Raw genomic sequence first — 20006 nt, 5'->3', positions numbered from 1 at the left:
GCCAAGTTCTGTGCTGTGTAGAAAATCCTGAAATTATAAAGGATTTGGCTAGTTTTTTCGTATAGGTTATTTATTATATTTGACTAGGTACGTTACTTTTCTAAAATTTGGTTTGTTGGTAAAAACTAGCCAAGACAAATCCTTTATAATTTCAGGATTTTCTACACAGCACAGAACTTGGCACCCATATAGATCTCAATTCTTTTGTCAGCGAGTCAACAACAACACATATTCTTAATATTGAACTTGGCTCTCATTTCACATTTATGTTTTTGTTGGGATATCATTACTTTTTGTACAGAAATTACTATAGTAAGTATTCTATTCATCATGAAAGCAGTTTGCCTAAGCTGAAAAGGAGACCCTCGCTAACGCGCGGTCAGTTGTCAAAAAGTTTCAGTTTTCAGATTTTTTCTTTTGTATGCGCCTAATAATCTACCTTGATGCCAAATATCAAGTTTCTAAGTCATCTAGAAGTGGGTTAGGTTTTTGGTCTATAAGTATTAATTTTTTTTTCTATCGAAATGTCAATAATTTCGAGTTTTCAGATTTTTCCCTTTATATACACCTAATAGTCTACCTTGATGCTAAATATCAAGTTTCTAAGTCATTTAGAAGTGGGTTAGGTTTTTGGTCTATAAGTATTAATTTTTTTTTCTATCGAAATATCAATAATTTCGAGTTTTCAGATTTTTCCCTTTATATACACCTAATAGTCTACCTTGATGCCAAATATCAAGTTTCTAAGTCATCTAGAAGTGGGTTAGGTTTTTGGTCTATAAGTATTAATTATTATTTTTTCCATCGAAATATCAATAATTTCCAGTTTTCAGATTTTTTCCTTCACATACACCTAACAGTCTACCTTGATGCCAAATATCAAGTTTCTAAGTCATCTAGAAGTGGGTTAGGTTTTTGGTCTATAAGTATTAATTATTTTTTTTCCATCGAAATATCAATAATTTCCTGTTTTCAGATTTTTCCCTTTATATACACCTAATATTCTACCTTCATGCCAAATATCAAGTTTCTAAGTAATCTAGAAGTGGGTTAGGATTTTGGTCTATAAGTATTAATAATTTTTTTTCCATCGAAATATCAATAATTTCCAGTTTTCAGATTTTTCCCTCTATATACACCTAATAGTCTACCTTGATGCCAAATTTCAAGTTTCTAGGTCATCTGGAAGTGGGTTAGGTTTGTGATCTATATGTCAGTCAGTCACAAAAATGCCGGTTTTTACACGTTGATTTATCAATAACTGTATGAGCTATTTTTATGAAATTTTGTATTTTGGACAAGCTAAGGGGCTTGAATACATGTGCCAAATTTCATTAGTGTAGGTTAAGTAGGTTTCAAGTTGTGAAGGGGTCAAAAGTAGCTCGAAATGGTTCGTGTAATATTACACACGGTTGCTGCGTCGCCAGTTCCTTTTTCTTTGAACTTGGCTGGACACGCTACCGCGTGTCTAGATTTACAAGGGGCCTCTACGTGTTGGCATCGGCTACCAACACGCCTACCAAATGTCCGGGACCCCATGGTCTCGCTCGAGATTATGTAAATGACACACGTAAGAATAAATTAATTTAATTTTTTATTAAACTATAAAATAATTTCAGAAAAATTGTGTGGGTAGTTTGTGAGATAATAATATTTTTTAATAAATCTTAAAATGACGTAAGTCGGAAACTATCAAACATAAGAAGCTGAGACTTGGGCAAAATAATATACACCATTTTTAGGGGTGCTTACCACAAAAAAATCGATAATCTATAATGTATGAAAGTCCGACCATAGCTTTTATCTTATTGATCTTATTCATTGTAATTTGATTTAATTATACGAACGAACAAACGAATTAGTCAAAAACCAACTATTATTTATCACTTTGAGGCACTTTACTTATCGACATATCATTATTTTTTAAACTAAGATAGTAGGTACTCTATATTTATACTGTGTTTATACTATTATAGTATAATACTATTTATGGGTGAATCAACTTTTAGAAAACTGATTTCGTGTCCCTAGACTCCCTAGCAAAGAAAAATCGTTTTTAAAAACCATGTTGATTTATTTAAGTACTTGTTTGTTTTCACGGGCATTATTAGATCCATAAGTATTTAATTAACACATTAAAACTAACAACTTGATCAGATAAAAGTTACATTTTGCACGGTAACGTAGCAGAAAAAGTTTGCTCCCATACAAAAATCATGGACACACCATTTTGAAATAAATATAAATATTATAGGACATTATAACACAAATAAATAAATAAAAATATAATATTAAAATTAAATGAGGAAAGAAAAGATACCTATCACTAGGTACTTGATAATGATAAAGTTTATATTTCAGAAATCAATTTCAAAGGTAAAAAAGTGCTTTTTTTAAATTTATTTATATATGTATGTACATTTTTTTCGCGTATTTTACATATATTTACTAAATCATAAACTAGTTAAGAGTCATCTCATATACCGGGTGTGGTCTGTAATACGAGCAAAAAACTTAACTGTAGGCTGTACTCCTCATACTGACCAACATTTGTTCAGCAATTTTTAATAATAACTTGTGGTTTGATTTTTAATATACTTTAAAGTTTAATCAAAATTGCTAAATTTGTTATGTTTCAGCACTGTTTAAGGAAGGTTTAAGGTATGACAAGCAACGTCAATCACAAATGAAGATAATATTTTATTTTGTATGAAAAATAGGAAGTCTAATCTAAATACTTTATAATTTTTAAAAGTTGTTGAACAAAAGTGTCACCGTTTGAGGAGTACAATCTATGTTTTAATTATTTGCTCGTGTTACAGGCCACAGCGGGTATTAATCATGCTTAGGGTGTATTCTTACAGTTGCATTCACCTCTTCTTTAGTTTGGTCCTTGTCGCCCCACCCCCAAATTTGGTGCGAGCCATCTCCAGTACGCATAACACGCTTCCGAACGACGTCATCAGAGATGGTCTTTAAGTCATAAGCCCAGCCGATCTTCGCAAAGAAATCTATAACCGCCGTAGTCAAACTAAACGACGTGAAAGTGCTGAGTTCTGAAGTCCTATAGTCCCAAGGAAAAGCGTGATGGTAGTTATGAGCGTATTCTCCTAGTAATACATAATTGACCATTCTAAGTTCTGTAGCCGCCATGTCCTTGTCGTAGGGCTTGTACCCCCATGTGTGGAGAGCAGAGTTGACTAATCCAATGGCGTTGTATACGCAGAAGCGGTGGAACATCCCGGGCACTAATATGGCGTTTATCCAGGTCTCGTTCCAGAAGTAGACCGGGATAACGGTGGGGAGGATGAAGCAAATAATCGTGGCCAGGATTAGGTAATACCTGGAACAATTAGGAGACTTAATTGAAACCACAGAGTTCAAAGAAGTAGTATACAGGGTGACCTTAGCCATTAGACAAATCCTGAAATCCCACGAAGGGTTACTTCTCAGAAATGCACTAACGTTAATTTTTTTTTTATTAGGACACAATAAATTTTCAAAGTTATTTCCAATAATCGAATACAAAAAGAAACTTACTGTATTAATCATAGGCAGTGTTTTTGACAATTTGTTTGAAAATGTGCGGCAATGATGACATTTGTCAAAAGTCAGAATCTTATTAATGTCCTAAATAAAAAAGATAAACAAAACGGTCAAAGAAGGTTTCATACTATTTATTACCACAGGAGCTACTAACACATACAGGTTGCTCCAAAGTAAAAAAATCGTAATTTGTTAATTTCTTCGTAACCGCTACACCGATTGTTATGATACTTTGTATACTAGTTTTAAATACCCTAATGCATTTGTACATTTCGGCTTTGTCCAATGGCTAGGGACACCCTGTATAGTTACTAAGATAAATTTGGAATTCCATAGATCCCAAAGCAACCCGTACACATACTTCCTGCGCAAGAGAGGAGTAATAAGGGCATTGACGTATATCTCAAGGACTGGCCTTACGGGCTATAAGAATCAAGAACTGGCTAATAGATAAAGTATTTTATGATGTCAACGAATTTTTTGCAAGTTAACAGATAACAATATTAGTATTATAAGCTTAGTTTTAAGATAGGTAGGTTGCCAACCATAATTGTACGCCCTAGCAGGCAACTGTTGATACTTATTACTTTTGTAAATTACCACCTTTGTACGTACACAGTTATACAATAAACATTTATTCTATTCTATTCTAATGGGGCATGAATGGGGCCAGTACAGCGGTGTGCCACCGTTACAACGCGATTGGTTGATGAGTTCGCATCACGAAGTCGCAACTAATCGCGTTAGACTGCACGATTGCCTCGAATGGGGTTGGCCGGTGGAAGTTTTTAGCAGATGGCGCCATCATAGCTTGCCCCGTCAATCCCTAGAATTGTGTCAAATTTTTGTTTTTTTAATACCCTGGATGCCAGCTCTTTAAGCCAAATCTCATAGAAAAAGGGGCAAGCTATGATGGCGCCATCTAGGCAAACCTTTGACAGTTGCCAACCCCATTCGTGAATAACACCGCTGAACTAGTACCATTTTAGTGCCCGTAAGGCCCGTCCTTAGATATACGTCAACGAGTAAGGGTTTGTTGTGCACAATGTATTCCAGTTTTAAAATAAATTAGACAAGCACTTAAACAGTTCTACTACTCAGCAATGATACACTCTTGGTAATCACTGCATACAGGCAACATCCGTTGTTATAACTGCTTGTTTGGTTATTAATGAATGTGCAATTGGTAATCAATTAATCATTGATTAATTCGCTACGCTCGTGAATTTATAATAGAATCTTTCGCTTTGGCGGACGAATGTTTGAAATGTCACCGTAAAATTTAGTTTTTTTCGCAAGTGTGGTGAAAAACATTGTGTGTCACTCCGGGGGTAAGGATATTGTAAACACCCTCGTTTGCAACATTTCACTTACCCCCCTCGTTGCACAGTCTACTATTGACTAATGTCAGTACATTTCACGACTCTACTCTTTCCGCACAGACTCTACTAGGTTACGTAGTTCAGGTAGGTAGTTACTGCAAATTTAGCTTGAAAGCACTAATACCGGTCAAGTAGGTTAGGTTAGAACTGAGACCTTATAGCACAATCGGGTTAGGACTAACCTCAAAATCTCTAGAAGACTCCTGAAATTTGGTATGTATGTTAATTAAAGGTCTCTTTTTCATGTCCATACACTATTTGACATTTGGGGACCTCGAGGAATCGTAGCCATCTTGGAAATTGTGTACCATCCTGGAGAAATTTGTGACGTTCCACGGGTAAAGGTACCTTATGGCGGTTGGCGCTTACGCTATTATTAACGCCGCTCCAATATTATTGCGGCGCTATGCGATGTAAGCGCCAGCTGCCATGAGGTACCTTTTGCTGTGGAACGTCACATTTGCGTTTTACTCTAAATCTACGTTCTCTATGAAAATTTGGTGTAAGGCAACATTAAAGCTTATTAAATTCTTCACAAAAGAGTCCTGTATTTTTTTTTGCGGAAAAATACATCTTGTTAGAAAATAATTGCTGAATCCAGAGATACATGTTCTTTATAACTCACTTTTGCTGAAACTGCAATATGGGATTATTCTCGACGTCGCTAATGTCCAGCCCCTTGCTCTTCCGCTCGTACTCTGGGTGTTTACCCATCATCACCCAACCGACGTGGGAGAAGAAAAACCCGCGTGTGACGTTGTGGGGGTCCGCGTCCGTGTCCACGTACTTGTGGTGCATGCGGTGGTCGCGCACCCAGTTTATCACAGAGAACTAAAAACACAAACAAAAGCCAAAACGTCAGGAAACATAACACTGTACACATTGGTAACTCGTGGCATTTAGGTAGCACTTAAAAGATTAGTGATGAGCACACATAGCAACTCGTGGCACTTGACAGTTTCTAACAGACTAGTGATGTGACAATGTTCTTCCTATACGAGTCGAGAAAAAGAAACCACTAAAAAAGGAATTAATTAAACTAATCTTTTAAGTGCTACCTAAATGCTACGAGTTACCGATGTGTACTGATATAACAAGCCGCATCTGTAAGGTAAACGTACTAGTTGCTCGACATGCTAATGCCCAATAGAGAACACCTTGCTATCACCTCTATTGACAATGACTTAAGTTTCAAAATGACATGTACTGAGACCGCGTCGAGCCAGTACGTTTACCTTATGGGTATTATGGATTAGAGTTGCTTGGAAGCCAAACGTTGGGTATTTATAGCAAGACAGGGAAAAATTAAGCGCCTTTGATACCTATGAGCCTATGAGCCTGAATTTTGGCGATAAAATACGAGACGTAATTTTTTTGGATCATTCTAAAATGAGTAAGTAGATAAAATATGCTTCTAAAATCCAAGCTCCTCTGAGAAGAGATTTGATTTTGTTTGATATTTTACAGTTAGTATTTTCCTTCTGGTGGGGTGATAATTTTTGTATTTCACTCGGTGGCAAAACTTGTTGAACCCTCGTACCTAGAAACCTTCGCAATGCTCACGATTCCATTTTTCGAACCACTAGCTACGCTCGTGGTTCAATTTTGGAATCTTTTGCTTGCTCGGGTATCAATATTAGCACGAGAGGTTAAACAACAACTTTGCCCCCTTGTAAAACAAATAACTAATTAATAATTCTTACTTGCAGAGCACTAGTGTGGAAGAACATAAGGATGAGTTGAAGAGGCCATTTAGCCTTGAAGGCCTTGTGGCTCCAGAGCCTGTGGGACCCCACTGTGACGCTCAGGGCCGACGTCACATACAAGAAGATGGCTGTGGAATTAAATACGAGTAAATTAAATACATGCACATTCTAGGTGTTAAACTAACTGATCGTATAACACCACGCTGCGCTCTAAAACCCGCATTGCTGACGTAGGCGAGAAAACCGCTAGGCTCAAATGGGACTGGGCCGGTCACGTCTACCGCATGCATCCGGAGAGGTGGGCTAGCTTAGCCACCAGTGGATTCCGGTAGAGGGACGTAGACGCGGCAGGCCCAAACGGTGCCGGATGACCTGGACAGCTTCCTGAACAACTGGCCGGAGGAAGCACTAAATCGGGAGTCGTGGAAATTAAGGGGAGAGGCCTTTGCGCAGCAGTGGGACACTCAAATAGGCTAAGTAGGGAAATTAAATACATAGGTCGATCAACTATTGCTTTGTTATGTAATAGTTACTGATTTTTAGAAAGCGTTTTTCAATTAAAAGACACGATAAGATCGCGTAGTCTTTTTTTAATGCAAAAAAAACGAACTATAGCTTTATACGTAAATAATATCTGTCAAAAAAAAGTATATGTATTCTGTACCTACTAAAATTAAAATATGATAGAATGTTATCTTTGAAACAGGTAGCTACAAGTACATCCGTTCCACACCAATTTTGGTGGCTAGCCATAAGCCGCGCGTGGCGCTGTCGCCACCTAGCGGCCATATCCGTCCTAATCGTAACAGACGCGTTTTGTTAGAGAGTGAGTCTTCTGTACCTAGTACTATTATTTATTCTGTGCCGTTAGTAATAGATCCACAGTTAGCTAAGACGGAGATTAATATCTTACTAAATATCTTCGTTTGCCATGTCGCCGACACCAGGAACAGGTAACCTCCATACACCCCGGCTGTATAGATCAGCGGAATGAGGAAGATGATATGCCACTCGTAATGGGTCTCCCACTTGCTGTCTCCGGCTTGCTGGACCGGTGTCTTCATCAGGGCCACATCCTCCGTCTCCACGTCATGCTCGAACAGCACAGCATTCGCGTCAGACTCTTGAGGAGCCATTCTTTCAGGTCGTCAGTTAATTATCTTTGACAAAAAAGAAACGTTATAAGTAATTTGATGGTCTTCGGCAGATATTGAGCTATGTAAAATTCTTACAGCAATACCCAAATCACCTGATTTTTTTAAAAACAGGCCATGTGGGAGTAGGACTCGCGCACGAAGGGTTCCGTACAATTACGCAAAATACGACAAAACAATCACTTTTGTTGTATGGGAGCCCCACTTAAATATTTATTTTATTTTGTTTTAAGTATCTGTTGTTATAGCGGCAACAGAAATACATCATCAGTGAAAATGTCAACTGTCTAGCTATCACGGTTCTCGAGTTACAGCCTGGTGACAGACAGACAGACAGACGGAGGGACGGACTGACGGACGACGGACAGCGGAGTCTTAGTAATAAGGTCCCGTTTTACCCTTTGGGTACGGAACCCTAAAAACGCTGAAATTACTTTTTTGTATTCTAATACAGTCTTTATACAAAGATTCAAGTCCCGCACTCTGAAAAATTTTTGATCTCCATACAAACTTTACTTACATCACCTTTGGGGATAAATTATCAAAAACGCTGAAATTCTTCTCTTTTAATAAAATTCCCTTTTACGAAGTTTTGAGTTCCTAGCTTAAAATAAAATTCGAACCCCATACAAAATTTTTAAGTCCATTAGGGGTTGGATTGTGAACAAAAGGTGAACAACGTTGAATAAACTTTTTTTGTTGTCTTATAATTAATACCTTTCTAAGAAGTTTAAAAATATTTGTAATGGATTCAAACTTTCAACCCCTTTTTAACCCTTCTAGGGGATCAATTATTAAAAACTCTGAAATTACTTTTGTTGTATTCTAATAATATGCTTTTATACCGGGTGTGGCCTGTAACACGAGCAAATAATTAAAACATAGATTGTACTCCTCAAACGGTGATACTCTTGTTCAACAACTTTTAAAAATTATGACGTATTTATTAGACTCCCTATTTTTCATACAAAATAAATATTATCTTCAATGGACGCCATCGCCACGCCTTGCCACGCCTTTTTTAAACATAACAAAATTCGCAATACATTGCGTCTTAGAATAAACTTTAAAGTGTATTAAAAATAAAACCACAAGTTATTTTTAAAAGTCGCTGAACAAATATTGATCAGTATTAGAAGTAGGTACAGCCTACAGTTTAATTTTTTGCTCATATATCCGGCCACACCCGGTATAAAGTTACAAGTCCCGCGTTAAAAAATAGTTTGATGTCCATACACATTTTGAACCCCTTTTTCACCAGTTTTGGGATGATTTTTCAAAAACGCTGAAATTAGTTTTCTTCTATTTTAATAAAAATGCGAAATAGAAATGCGGTAAAAGTAGATACTTACTGTAATATATTATGGAAAGATGAAGAAAATTACATTTAAGAAGAGCAAACTGAAAAATCATTTATTTACAAACAAGATATATTATTATACAGTGGTATTTACTAAAAGAAATTAAAGAGCAAATTAATTTATTTATTAGAGCAAACTTGTAATACTCGTAGTAGATTATATGATACAAGTGCGAAAATTATTTCGTAGTCTAAAATAGACAGCCGTAAAGTAAAGTAAAGTAAAGTAAAAGTAAAAAGTCATTTATTGTCGCAAAACATACAGTAACAGAAAAAAAACAAACAAAGAAAAAGAAAAAAGACACAAAAAGCACATAAGTACAATACGTAGGTAGTTAATTCACTGGTACACTTACCCTAGTGTTAAAATCCGGTAAATCAACCTCCTCGTTATTTTTAATCGCACTCACCAGATATAGGCTGCCTTTGAAGTCCACGAAGAACTTGACTGCATTGTCCATCGGCTTACATTATATATACCCTGCACACTAGGAAGAAATTCTTAGGGATGGCGTATTTGAACGACACAAATACATACAAACACAACACACAAATTAATACGAACGTCACAAATATGCATAGAAACGTAGAGGGCACTCTAGACTAGACTAAGAGCTAGCCCCTGAAAATGGTTGATGATTTCAAGAGCATTACCCTCTTTATGGGTTTTAGGGTTCCGTACCCAAAGGGTAAAAACGGGACCGTATTACTAAGACTCCACTGTCCGTCTGTCTGTCTGTCACCAGGCTGTATCTCATGAACCGTGATAGCTAGACAGTTGAAATTTTCACAGATGATGTATTTCTGTTGCCGCTATAACAACAAATACTAAAAAGTACGGAACCCTCGGTGGGCGAGTCCGACTCGCACTTGTCCGGTTTTTTAGTTACACTCACCGAACACTTGGCTTGCTTTTTGTTGGTATAGACCTGCACATTCCGAGTCATATGTGAAGAAGATGTGACGTCATTTACTATGACATCGTCCGAGATAGTCACTTTAGCACAAGGTTGCGTACTACAATCTATAGTAGTAGATTGTTAACCAAGGGAAGAAATGATGCCTTTCACCCGCGTTAAACAATCTACTTTTCATTTCGTATAGGTATCGAGGAAAGTAAAATACATGTGTTTTTTTAAATACATGACTTAGGCCCACTTGCACCATCCCACTAACCCGGAGTTAAGCGGTTAAACAGTTAACCCAGTTTCTAATTGTACTGGTAACCATGGTAATTTCAGGTTTAACCGGTTAACCCCCGGTTAGTGAATGGTGCCAGTGGCCCTAAGTATAATTTTTTATAACATTTCTTGAGGGTACTTTCAATGAACCATTTAGGTAAAAGCATAGTCTAATAAAACATGGTCTTCTCTTCCCAGAGTGTCACAATAACATTGCCACTTTATACCGGGTGTGGCCTGTAATATGAGCAAAAAATTTTACTGTAGACTGTACTCCTCATACTGACCAACATTTGTTCAGCGACTTTTAAAAATAACTTGTGGTTTGATTTTTAATAAACTTTAAAGCATGGTATAATAATATACTCCGCCTGGTACTCCATTCCCGTCTTTTCTAGGTCACCTAACTGACACAAGCCTACGTCATCATGCGACAGCGCTATATGATAATATGCGATAGCGCTATATATAGCGGCCATGTTATTGTGACGTAGGCCTGTGTCAATCAATCAATCAAAAATCAATCAAAAATATACTTTATTCATGTAGGCCTAGCAACAAGCTCTTATGAATCGTAATTAATCTTAATCTAATTATCAGAGCAATTTATTGATGTTAATATTATTCCATAATAAAATTGGATTATTATACATATCAAATTTAACACTAAGAATTTCACAAAAGGATCGTCAAACATTAAAAAGATTGTATAAAAAAATACTAGTCTAGAATTTCTAGAATAAAATCTAAATGTCAAAAAAAAAGCATAAGTAACAAAAGAAGTAGATAGTATTACATCGGAATATCCATTTCCTCATCAATAATCAAATGTACCTAATAAATAAATAATCATTTCGAATAACAATTAATCCCACGTTGTAATATCATTCATGTAGTCTTGTGTGGTATAATAAGCTTTAGAAATAAGTTTACGCTTTACATAATTCTTAAATTTATTAATAGATAATTCAGTAATATGGTTTGGAAGTTTATTATAAAACCTTACACAATTACCCATGAATGATTTTTTAATTTTATGGAGCCGAGTGAAGGGCACTGCGAGCTTATGTTTATTTCTAGTATTAATATTATGAATTTCACAATTTTTCCTAAAATTTACAATATTTTTATGTACATACAGAATATTCTCATAAATGTATTGACAGTGCACTGTCATTATGTCAATTTCCTTAAATTTATCTCTAAGTGAGTCTCTATGGTTCATTTTGTATATTGCTCGAATAGCCCTCTTCTGCAGAACAAAAATGGTATTTATCTCTGAAGCACCGCCCCACAGTAAAATACCATATGCCATAATGCTATGGAAGTAACTAAAATATACTAATCGAGCTGTTTTCACGTCAGTTAACTGACGGATTTTGCTCACTGCAAAAGCTGCAGAGCTCAGTCTATTCGAAAGAGTAGCAATATGGGGACCCCACTGGAGTTTAGAATCTAAAGTTATACCAAGAAAAACTGTACTATCAACTAATTCCAATTCCTCATCCTTCACAATGACACTTGTTTGCACATGCCTTACGTTACTACTAGTGACAAACTTAATACATTTAGTCTTTTTCTCATTTAACAATAAATTATTAACATTGAACCAATTTACTACTTTTGAAATGGCATTGTTTACATCATTGTAAGCTTGTTGCTGTCGTTTGACTTTGAAAATAAGTGAGGTGTCGTCTGCAAACAATACTATATCATGGTGGGTCTTAACAAGGAATGGCAAGTCATTTATGTAGATAAGGAACAGGAAAGGTCCCAATATTGACCCCTGTGGTACACCCATAGAGACCAATGACCCAGGTGATCGCTGTCCATTCACATCGACCCTTTGTATTCTACCATTTAAGTAGGACTTAAGTAAATTCAGTGCCGATCCTCTAACTCCGTAATAATGAAGTCACTCTGGGAATAGAAAACCATGTTTTATTAGACTATGCTTTAAAGTTTATTCCAAGACGCAATGTATTGCGAATTTTGTTATGTTTAAGACGTGACAAGCAACGTCAATCACCATTGTGATTGACCATATATCATATATCATTATATGGCGTGGGGCGTGGCAATGGCGTCCATTGAAGATAATAGTTATTTTGTATGAAAAATAGGGAGTCTAAATACTTCATAATTTTTTAAAGTTGTTGAACAAAAGTGTCACCGTTTGAGGAGTACAATCTATGTTTTAATTTGCTCGTGTTACAGGCCACACCCGGTATAGCGCTATCGCACATTATCATATAGCGCTGTCGCATGATGACGAGGCTTGTGTCAGTCACGTGACCACGAAAAGACGGGAAGAGAGTACTATTATTTTACCATGGGTAAAAGTATCGTTATTTCGTGGATCCCAAAGTTGACTGGCCTCCGACCCACCTAGCAAAAACTGCCAGATTTGGAAACCACCTCTTGGCCGTCCTACCACCACGCCCACCAATGGGTCGCGACCCATAGTTTGTAAAATGCTGATGTAGGTACCCTATTTGACCGTAATTATAAATTGCATTGGATATATTATTTTATTATCGTTCTTTAATTACAATACTTGCTGAATACAAATATGGTATATCGACTTAATTAATTAAATCTTATATGTGCTCTATGTTAGGATATATGGAGAGGCTCGATCTACAAACTTAATTTACTAGTTTTATGTATTTGTTTTTGTTAGTCTCAAACTCAATTAGGTACGCAAATGTAATTCGGATACGAATATTGTTTTTGTTTCCTTATATTTTTATACATACACAGCATATCTTTCCCAATAACGTGCCTTTTATATACCTACAAGCTTTTATTTTAGTTTCACCTGTCCCGTTGTCTGTCTGTAATCAAATCTTGCAAATTAAATATGATCCACTTCCTGGTTTCCCATTGAGCTGAAATTTTGCATGCATGTATAAATTGGATGATAATGCAATATTATGGTACCATCGAGTTGATCTGATGGTGGAGACAGGCGGTGGCCATAGGAACTCTGTGATGAAACAACGCAACCTAATTGTGTTAGGGGTTTTTAGAATTGTCTCGATGAGTATTAGTTGTCTGTCGTAAGAAAAGTACAGTCAGCGATAAAAGCCTGTACCAAAAAAGAAATTTTTGCCAAAAACTTAGTATAATATAACACTCATCTCTATCTGAGTATTTAAAGGGGACTTATCAAACCATCGTTCACACTGTCACAGACAGAAGTAACTATTCTTTGTGACACTATAACTGTTGTAGATATATCTTATACCTTTAAACGAGCAATTCTTGTATATTAATTTATATATATATATATATTTCGGGGATCTCGGAAACGGCTCTAACGATTTAGATGAAATTTGCTATATGGGGGTTTTTTGGGGGCGATAAATCGATGTAGCTAGGTCTTATCTCTGGGAAAACGCGCATTTTTGAGTTTTTGTATGTTTTGCGAGCATAGCTCGGCCTCCCAGATACCTATTTATTCATTATTACAAGTACTAGCCCCAGTTTAGCCTATTCTGACAGACTAGTATATAACTACGGAACCCTACATTGAGCATGGCCCGACATGTTTTTCGCCGATTTATCTAATTAAAAGCGGGCAGTATCTTACTTTTTTTGGCAGAATGGAAAGACAACCAGGAAGCAGAAAAACACGAGATTGAAATGAGAAAAAGAAATGGTTGTCTGTAAAGTCGGTTTACGGATGATAATTTTGTGTGATAATTAAGTCATAAGGAAACATTACCATTTCATTTCGTAACGTTAAACATAGGGGGGCACTTTTGGGGGGAAAATGAGAAAATTAAAAAACAAAGTTTTTCAAACCATATTGTGTTCTTATATGAAAGGGCTTATTTGAGGATCTCAAATATATATATATTTTTATAATTTTATAATGAATAGTTTAGAAGTTATTTAAGAAAATAGGCAAAAAAATTACCATTTTTTTATAGTTACTTGTAAGTATGGAGTGCCTCCCTCCCCCCAAAATATATTTTTAAATATTTTTATTTCTAAACTAAGTAGCAGCTAACAAAATACACCTGCGTTCCAAATTTCACTAAAATATCACCCATGGTTTCATGTCATGTCATGGAGAGACAGACAGACGGACGGATAGACATGACGTTTCAGGGTTCCGTTTTCGCCATTTTGGCTACCGAATCCTACAAAGACCGCACCCGAACGTATCTACGAGTACCAAGAGTCCGGGACCAAGAGGTTATTACGCACTTATTACAATGCAATTATTCATTAGGTACCTACAATAACAGAATAAAAGATAGTTCACGTGCGTACTATCATTTGTTTATCAACAAAACTAAAATTTGCATGTATGCATGTATAGTCACCACCAGATATATCGTAGCGGGCGAGGTACTCAAATATTTCGGAGCGACATATCTTTTCAATAAATTCGTTACACTAGTTATGGTCAATAACATCAGAACATGCAATTTGTCATAAATATAAGAGCAGCGACTTTTCAATAAATTCGGATCATATAACGAGGTAAAAATATCAGAAAGCACAGAACGTCAAAGGTATATCTACGCAGTCAGGATTATCATAAAGATCGGAACATTTATGGAAAATACACCTTAAGTCTTGTTCACACAGTTTAAATTACACTATATTATGCATCTTTGATTATGTTTTGTTTGGAATTCGAATCTACTCTTGTACAAATGATAAGATTTTATTTTTAAACTTAAATCTTTAATAATAGTGGTTTATGATTATGAGATTATGACCGCGGCGACGCTGCGAGAATTTATTTGTTTTACAAGGGGGCAAAGTTGTTGTTTAACCGCTCGTGCTAATATTGATACTTACCCGAAAGCTAATATTGATAGCGAAAGATTCCTAAATTGAACTACGAGCGTAGCGAGTGGTTCGAAAATGGAATCTTGAGCGTTGCGAGGGTTTCAAAGCACAATGCAATTATTCATTCAAAATCAATTAAAAAAAAAACAAGGGTTGAACAAAATTTGCCCCCGAGTGAAACACAAAATTTTTCACCACACCAACCCGAAGAAAATATTAACTGTAAGATATCAAATTAAAACAAACCAAATCAAATCTAAATCAATGTTATTAAATATTTATCATTCAAAATCATCATTTAAAAGTCAATTCAACCAGCAAACATAACAAAACAACTTAATATTTGCATTTGATTACTTTGCCTCACATGTGAATTAAATGCAACTTTGCTATCGGTTTTTGAACAATCAAGAGACGCCTTTACCAGTTGGTGTGGTGAATACGAAATTACATTTCAATCAGCTCATTAGTGAAATAAAAAGTATCATTATTGGGTATGTCCTGTTCCAGGACAACGTCTTTCTTAAGAAAAAAACCGGCCAGGGTTCCGTACAAATTTTACAATTCTTTTTTTTTTTTGTACAAATGTATAGTTTTCAGATTTTTCCTTGTATTTGTAGTGTAAGACGATATTTATAACTTGCCAAATATCATAGTTCTAAGTCAACGGGAAGTACCCTATCAATTTTGATTCCCTTGAGAGTGTCGAAATTTACGTTTTTTGTGGAATACATTTTAGAACTAACCCCTTATTTCGGTCTAGTTTCGTTGCTTTCAAAACCGTTCGGCATTATCCGGAACTAGCTTTCCATTTTCGCGCATTTGTGACGTTCGTACGAACTTCACACACAAATGCATATATCGTATATAAGTACCTACTCAACGGACAAACTAGTCAAGTTGTTCGTGGATTTCAGACTGGACATCTTTGGTGAGTGCGATTATCATTTACGGGCAATAAGAATGGGGCATGAATGGGGCCAGTACAGCGGTGTGACAGCGCTAGAACGCGATTGGTTGATGAGTTCGCATCACGCGCACGATTGGTCGCAACTAGTTGCGTTAAACTGCACGATTGGCTAGAATATGTGAGTGACGCCGCTGAACTAGTACCATTAGTGCCCCACCTTAGTGCCCGTAAGGCCCGTCCTGAGATATAAGTCAAGCGATTATAGATAACTAGGAAGTTAATTTAGCGTACATTTTAGGTGATTAAAACGCCTATCCTATCCTGTTGAACTATTTTACTCTCAGATGTTGAACTTTTGTTGCGAGCGAGACTTGACGTTATACCTATTAGCCTCCTAAGGCACAGTTATACAAATGATAAACCCATAATTTGCCATAGAAATTTGAACCTTTAGTGCAGGGAATAGAGTTGATTGTGGTTTTGTTTGAAAATTGAACTAAACAAAACAAATGCGACTCTGTTCCAATTGAATATGATTTAAATTTCATCGAACTGAATAAGTACCTACTTTAGGTAGGACCTTGGGCATTAGGAGGTTATAATAGAACTCGGAAACTTAAGAGTTTTGTTAGCAAATCAAAATGGGTCTAAAAGGTGATTGTACCATATTCTAACTACAAAGCACAATCTCTGTCGTATTTAATTATATCGTCTCTACGATTATTTGACCGAAGCGAAGCAATATAAAGGTCTTCGTTTCATAGGGGTAGCTGATATACAACAAATTGTGTCAAAATATTTTCAATAATGTTAATATCAAGAGAGGAAATGAGGACTACGTTTGTATGAAAAGGGGATTTCGCGCGGGTCCTCCACTTTCGTCTTAAGCATGTTAGGTTATTATGCCAAATTTTCGTCAAACTCGAGTTCTGATGATGGGATCCATGAGGAATCGAGGGGAGTCCTCCAATCTCTATAGGCATACATCATATAAATCCTATACATCATATAGTGATTATGACCGATAGACCGGTATGATAGATTTTGACCAGTTTTTATTGGTAGCAGTACCGCCTTTACCATAAGGGCACACGGGGCCCGTGCCCAGGGCCCCCATCCTCAGGGGGCCCCCGAAGGACAGACTAACAGTATATTTGATTACCCATAATAAATAGAAGATCATAGTACAAAAATGTTAGTTTAATTCGCTTTCTTTACTTTCCAAAAGGGCCCAAAATTCTTATGTGCCCAAGGGCCCCTGGCCCCAGCATAGTTTAAGACGGTGCTGGTGGTACCTATGTACTTATGTTCATCTGTTCGCTCATGACTTCTAAGGTTCTTAATTGCGCCGCAGGGCAATGGACGTCAATAGACGCGGTGCGGGCAAATATGATAGCACGAAGGTTTGCGGGTTGCTCCAGGGGGGTAAAGATCACTCTCTTTAGAGCGTTCTGTACTTCCCTGTATACCTGCAGCCTTTGGGTTCAGTATTCGCAACGGGCTTATAGGGCCCTTCGAGTCCAATATAATAACGCGTTCCGGGTGATGATGGGACTGCCTCGCTTCTGTAGCGCATCAGGAATGTTTGCTGAGGCGGGCGTCGATTGTTTTCAGGCGACCTTGCGGGTGCGCGCCGCATCCCTGGTGCGCCGGGTGCGGGACAGTCCCAACACCATCTTGAGAATGATAGCGGAAAAACCAGACTGTCCCATAATGCTCCACTGTGAGGGACTGCATTCCCCTACAAGTGTGATACAGTGGTGGCAAAAATTAAGAGTTTGGCTAGCACTGTATATCTTGTGTCAATTTTGATGTGTATATGTTGTGTTTATGTGCAATTCTTGTAAGTTTATTGTTTATTGTTGTGTATTGCTATGTGTGTACCTAAATCACATGAAATAAATAATTTTGAATTTGAATTTGAATAGAAAGTTCGAAGCGCGCTCTGTACACGCAGCTGCAAAAGATCCGCACCCGCCGTAGTAATCCAGTGTAATTGTAGAATTTTGTAACGTGGCTCTTCTGCGTCAAATCCGGTAGTTCTGATTTTTTGCAGACTTATTTATGATGTTGACCCAATTCATAATCCAAGTTTGTGACCTTGAACGCCGAACGCAACTTTGTCAAAAATCGAAAAACCTGCGAAAATTTCGGTTTTTATTTAGTTTTGGGCGATTCTAACCCTAAAGGACTAGTTTTTGATAGTACCTTCCTTAGGCGTTTTTAAAGAAGACTAAATTTGCTACAATACGAGATTAGAACTGTCTCTGTAGATTGAATAGTTTCCGAGATAAAGGCTTTCAAAATTTTGATTTTTTTGAAATTGAGCTCGTAAGCTAAGTAAGTGCAGTGAGTATGCACTTTTGACTCAGGCGATGCCGCTTGGCACGATTGTTCCTAAGGTCAAACAAAGCTGATTTGGCCCAACAGCTACGAGATTGTACCGTGCATACCCCCCAAAAAGGGAGGGGAAAGGTCGGATCCCCAGGTCCAATTTTTGCTATATTTCTTCCTACTTTTAGGAGCTAGGGCACGTTATATATCATTTTCATATAATTTAGGGATGAAAACATTATATTGATACTTTTAAAACGCCAAGTTAAGTGTTTTTTTTAAAGATTTTTAACTTTTGACTTTGGCCATAATTACATTTCTATGGAAATCGTCACTCAATCCGCTTCATATTTTTACAAAAAAAATTATGAATGCCTGCTTTGAAGTGATACTTTATAGAATAAGGAAGCCCTAAATTATATGAAAATCATATATAACTTGCCCTAGTTGCTAAGAGCAGGAATAAATATAGCTTAGATTGGACCTGGGGATCCGACCCTTTCCCCTCCCTTTTTGGGGGGTAGGCACGGTACGATATCGTGGCTATCGCGCCAAATCAGCTTTGTTTGACCTTAGGAACAATCGTACCAAGCGGCATCGCCTGAGTCAAAAGTGCATACTCACTGCACTCACTTAGCTTACGAGCTCAATTTCAAAAAAATCTAAATTTGTAAAAACCTTTATCTCGGAAACTATTCAATATACAGAGACAGTTCTAATCTCGTATTGTAGCAAATTTAGTCTTCTTTAAAAACGTCTAAGGAAGGTACTATCAAAAACTAGTCCTTTAGGGTTCGAATCGCCCAAAACTAAACAAAAACCGAAATTTTCACAGGTTTTTCGATTTTTGACAAAGTTGCGTTCGGTGCTCGAGGTCACCAACTTGGATTATTCATTGGACCAACATCATAAATAAGTCTGCAAAAAATCAGAACTACCGGATTTGACGCAAACGCTAAATGTATAATTTTACTGTATTATATGTGCGTGTTAAGCTTAAGGGCAAAGTGTCTTAGGAATTCTACGAAATTACATAGGTAGGTAATTAATTAGAATAATTTTCTATGCATGCCATTTGTCAACAATGCGCCATCTATGACGCATTGTTGACATTGTTGCTTTTCCACTGGAAACCAGTTACGCCAACCAGACGCTTTGCGTCCTGGGGGCCGATTTTTGAATTTCGACCACTCGATTTAGTGTATTTCGTTCAATAATATCTCCACTACTAGGCATTTAAATTCTACTAATAGAATTGATATCGAGTGGTCAATACCAATAGATTCTAAATTTCGATCGGTCGTATTTCAAAAATTAGCATTTCTCCGTTTTTCACCGATTTTCGAGTGACGAAATCGAGCGATAGAAATTCAAAAATCGGCCCCCAGACGTTTCGCGATTTCTGCGAACAAGTTTCAACTCCAAATGAGCGTTTCTTTTATTTTTTGCCATTTTTGTATATTGTGACCTTTTTTGCCACTTTTGAGTTATTTCTACTCAGAATCACGAGCTCTTTCGATCCTAATGGGATAAAAAATGCCCCAGAGTTTTTTTCCTATTGTGTTACCAGTTCCCCATATACTTTGTATGGCGGTAACAAAAAGGAAAGTTTGAAAAATGT

The 20006-nt window shown here is 36.8% G+C and overlaps 1 protein-coding gene across 1 annotated transcript; it reads right to left on the bottom strand.

Moving 5' to 3' along the window:
* Positions 1 to 2835: 2835 nt before the first annotated feature.
* LOC134806424 (acyl-CoA Delta-9 desaturase-like) lies at positions 2836 to 7783 on the bottom strand. Its single transcript, XM_063779698.1, has 4 exons — positions 7548 to 7783; positions 6632 to 6762; positions 5554 to 5759; positions 2836 to 3343 (listed from the first exon to the last, which is right to left on the bottom strand). The coding sequence occupies exons 1-4, from the start codon at positions 7768 to 7770 to the stop codon at positions 2836 to 2838; spliced, it is 1068 nt and encodes a 355-aa protein (XP_063635768.1). The 5' UTR covers positions 7771 to 7783.
* Positions 7784 to 20006: the final 12223 nt, after the last annotated feature.

This window comes from Cydia splendana, chromosome 3, assembly GCF_910591565.1.
Source record: "Cydia splendana chromosome 3, ilCydSple1.2, whole genome shotgun sequence".
NCBI lineage: Eukaryota > Metazoa > Arthropoda > Insecta > Lepidoptera > Tortricidae > Cydia > Cydia splendana.
This window is presented reverse-complemented; position numbering and strand designations above follow the sequence as displayed.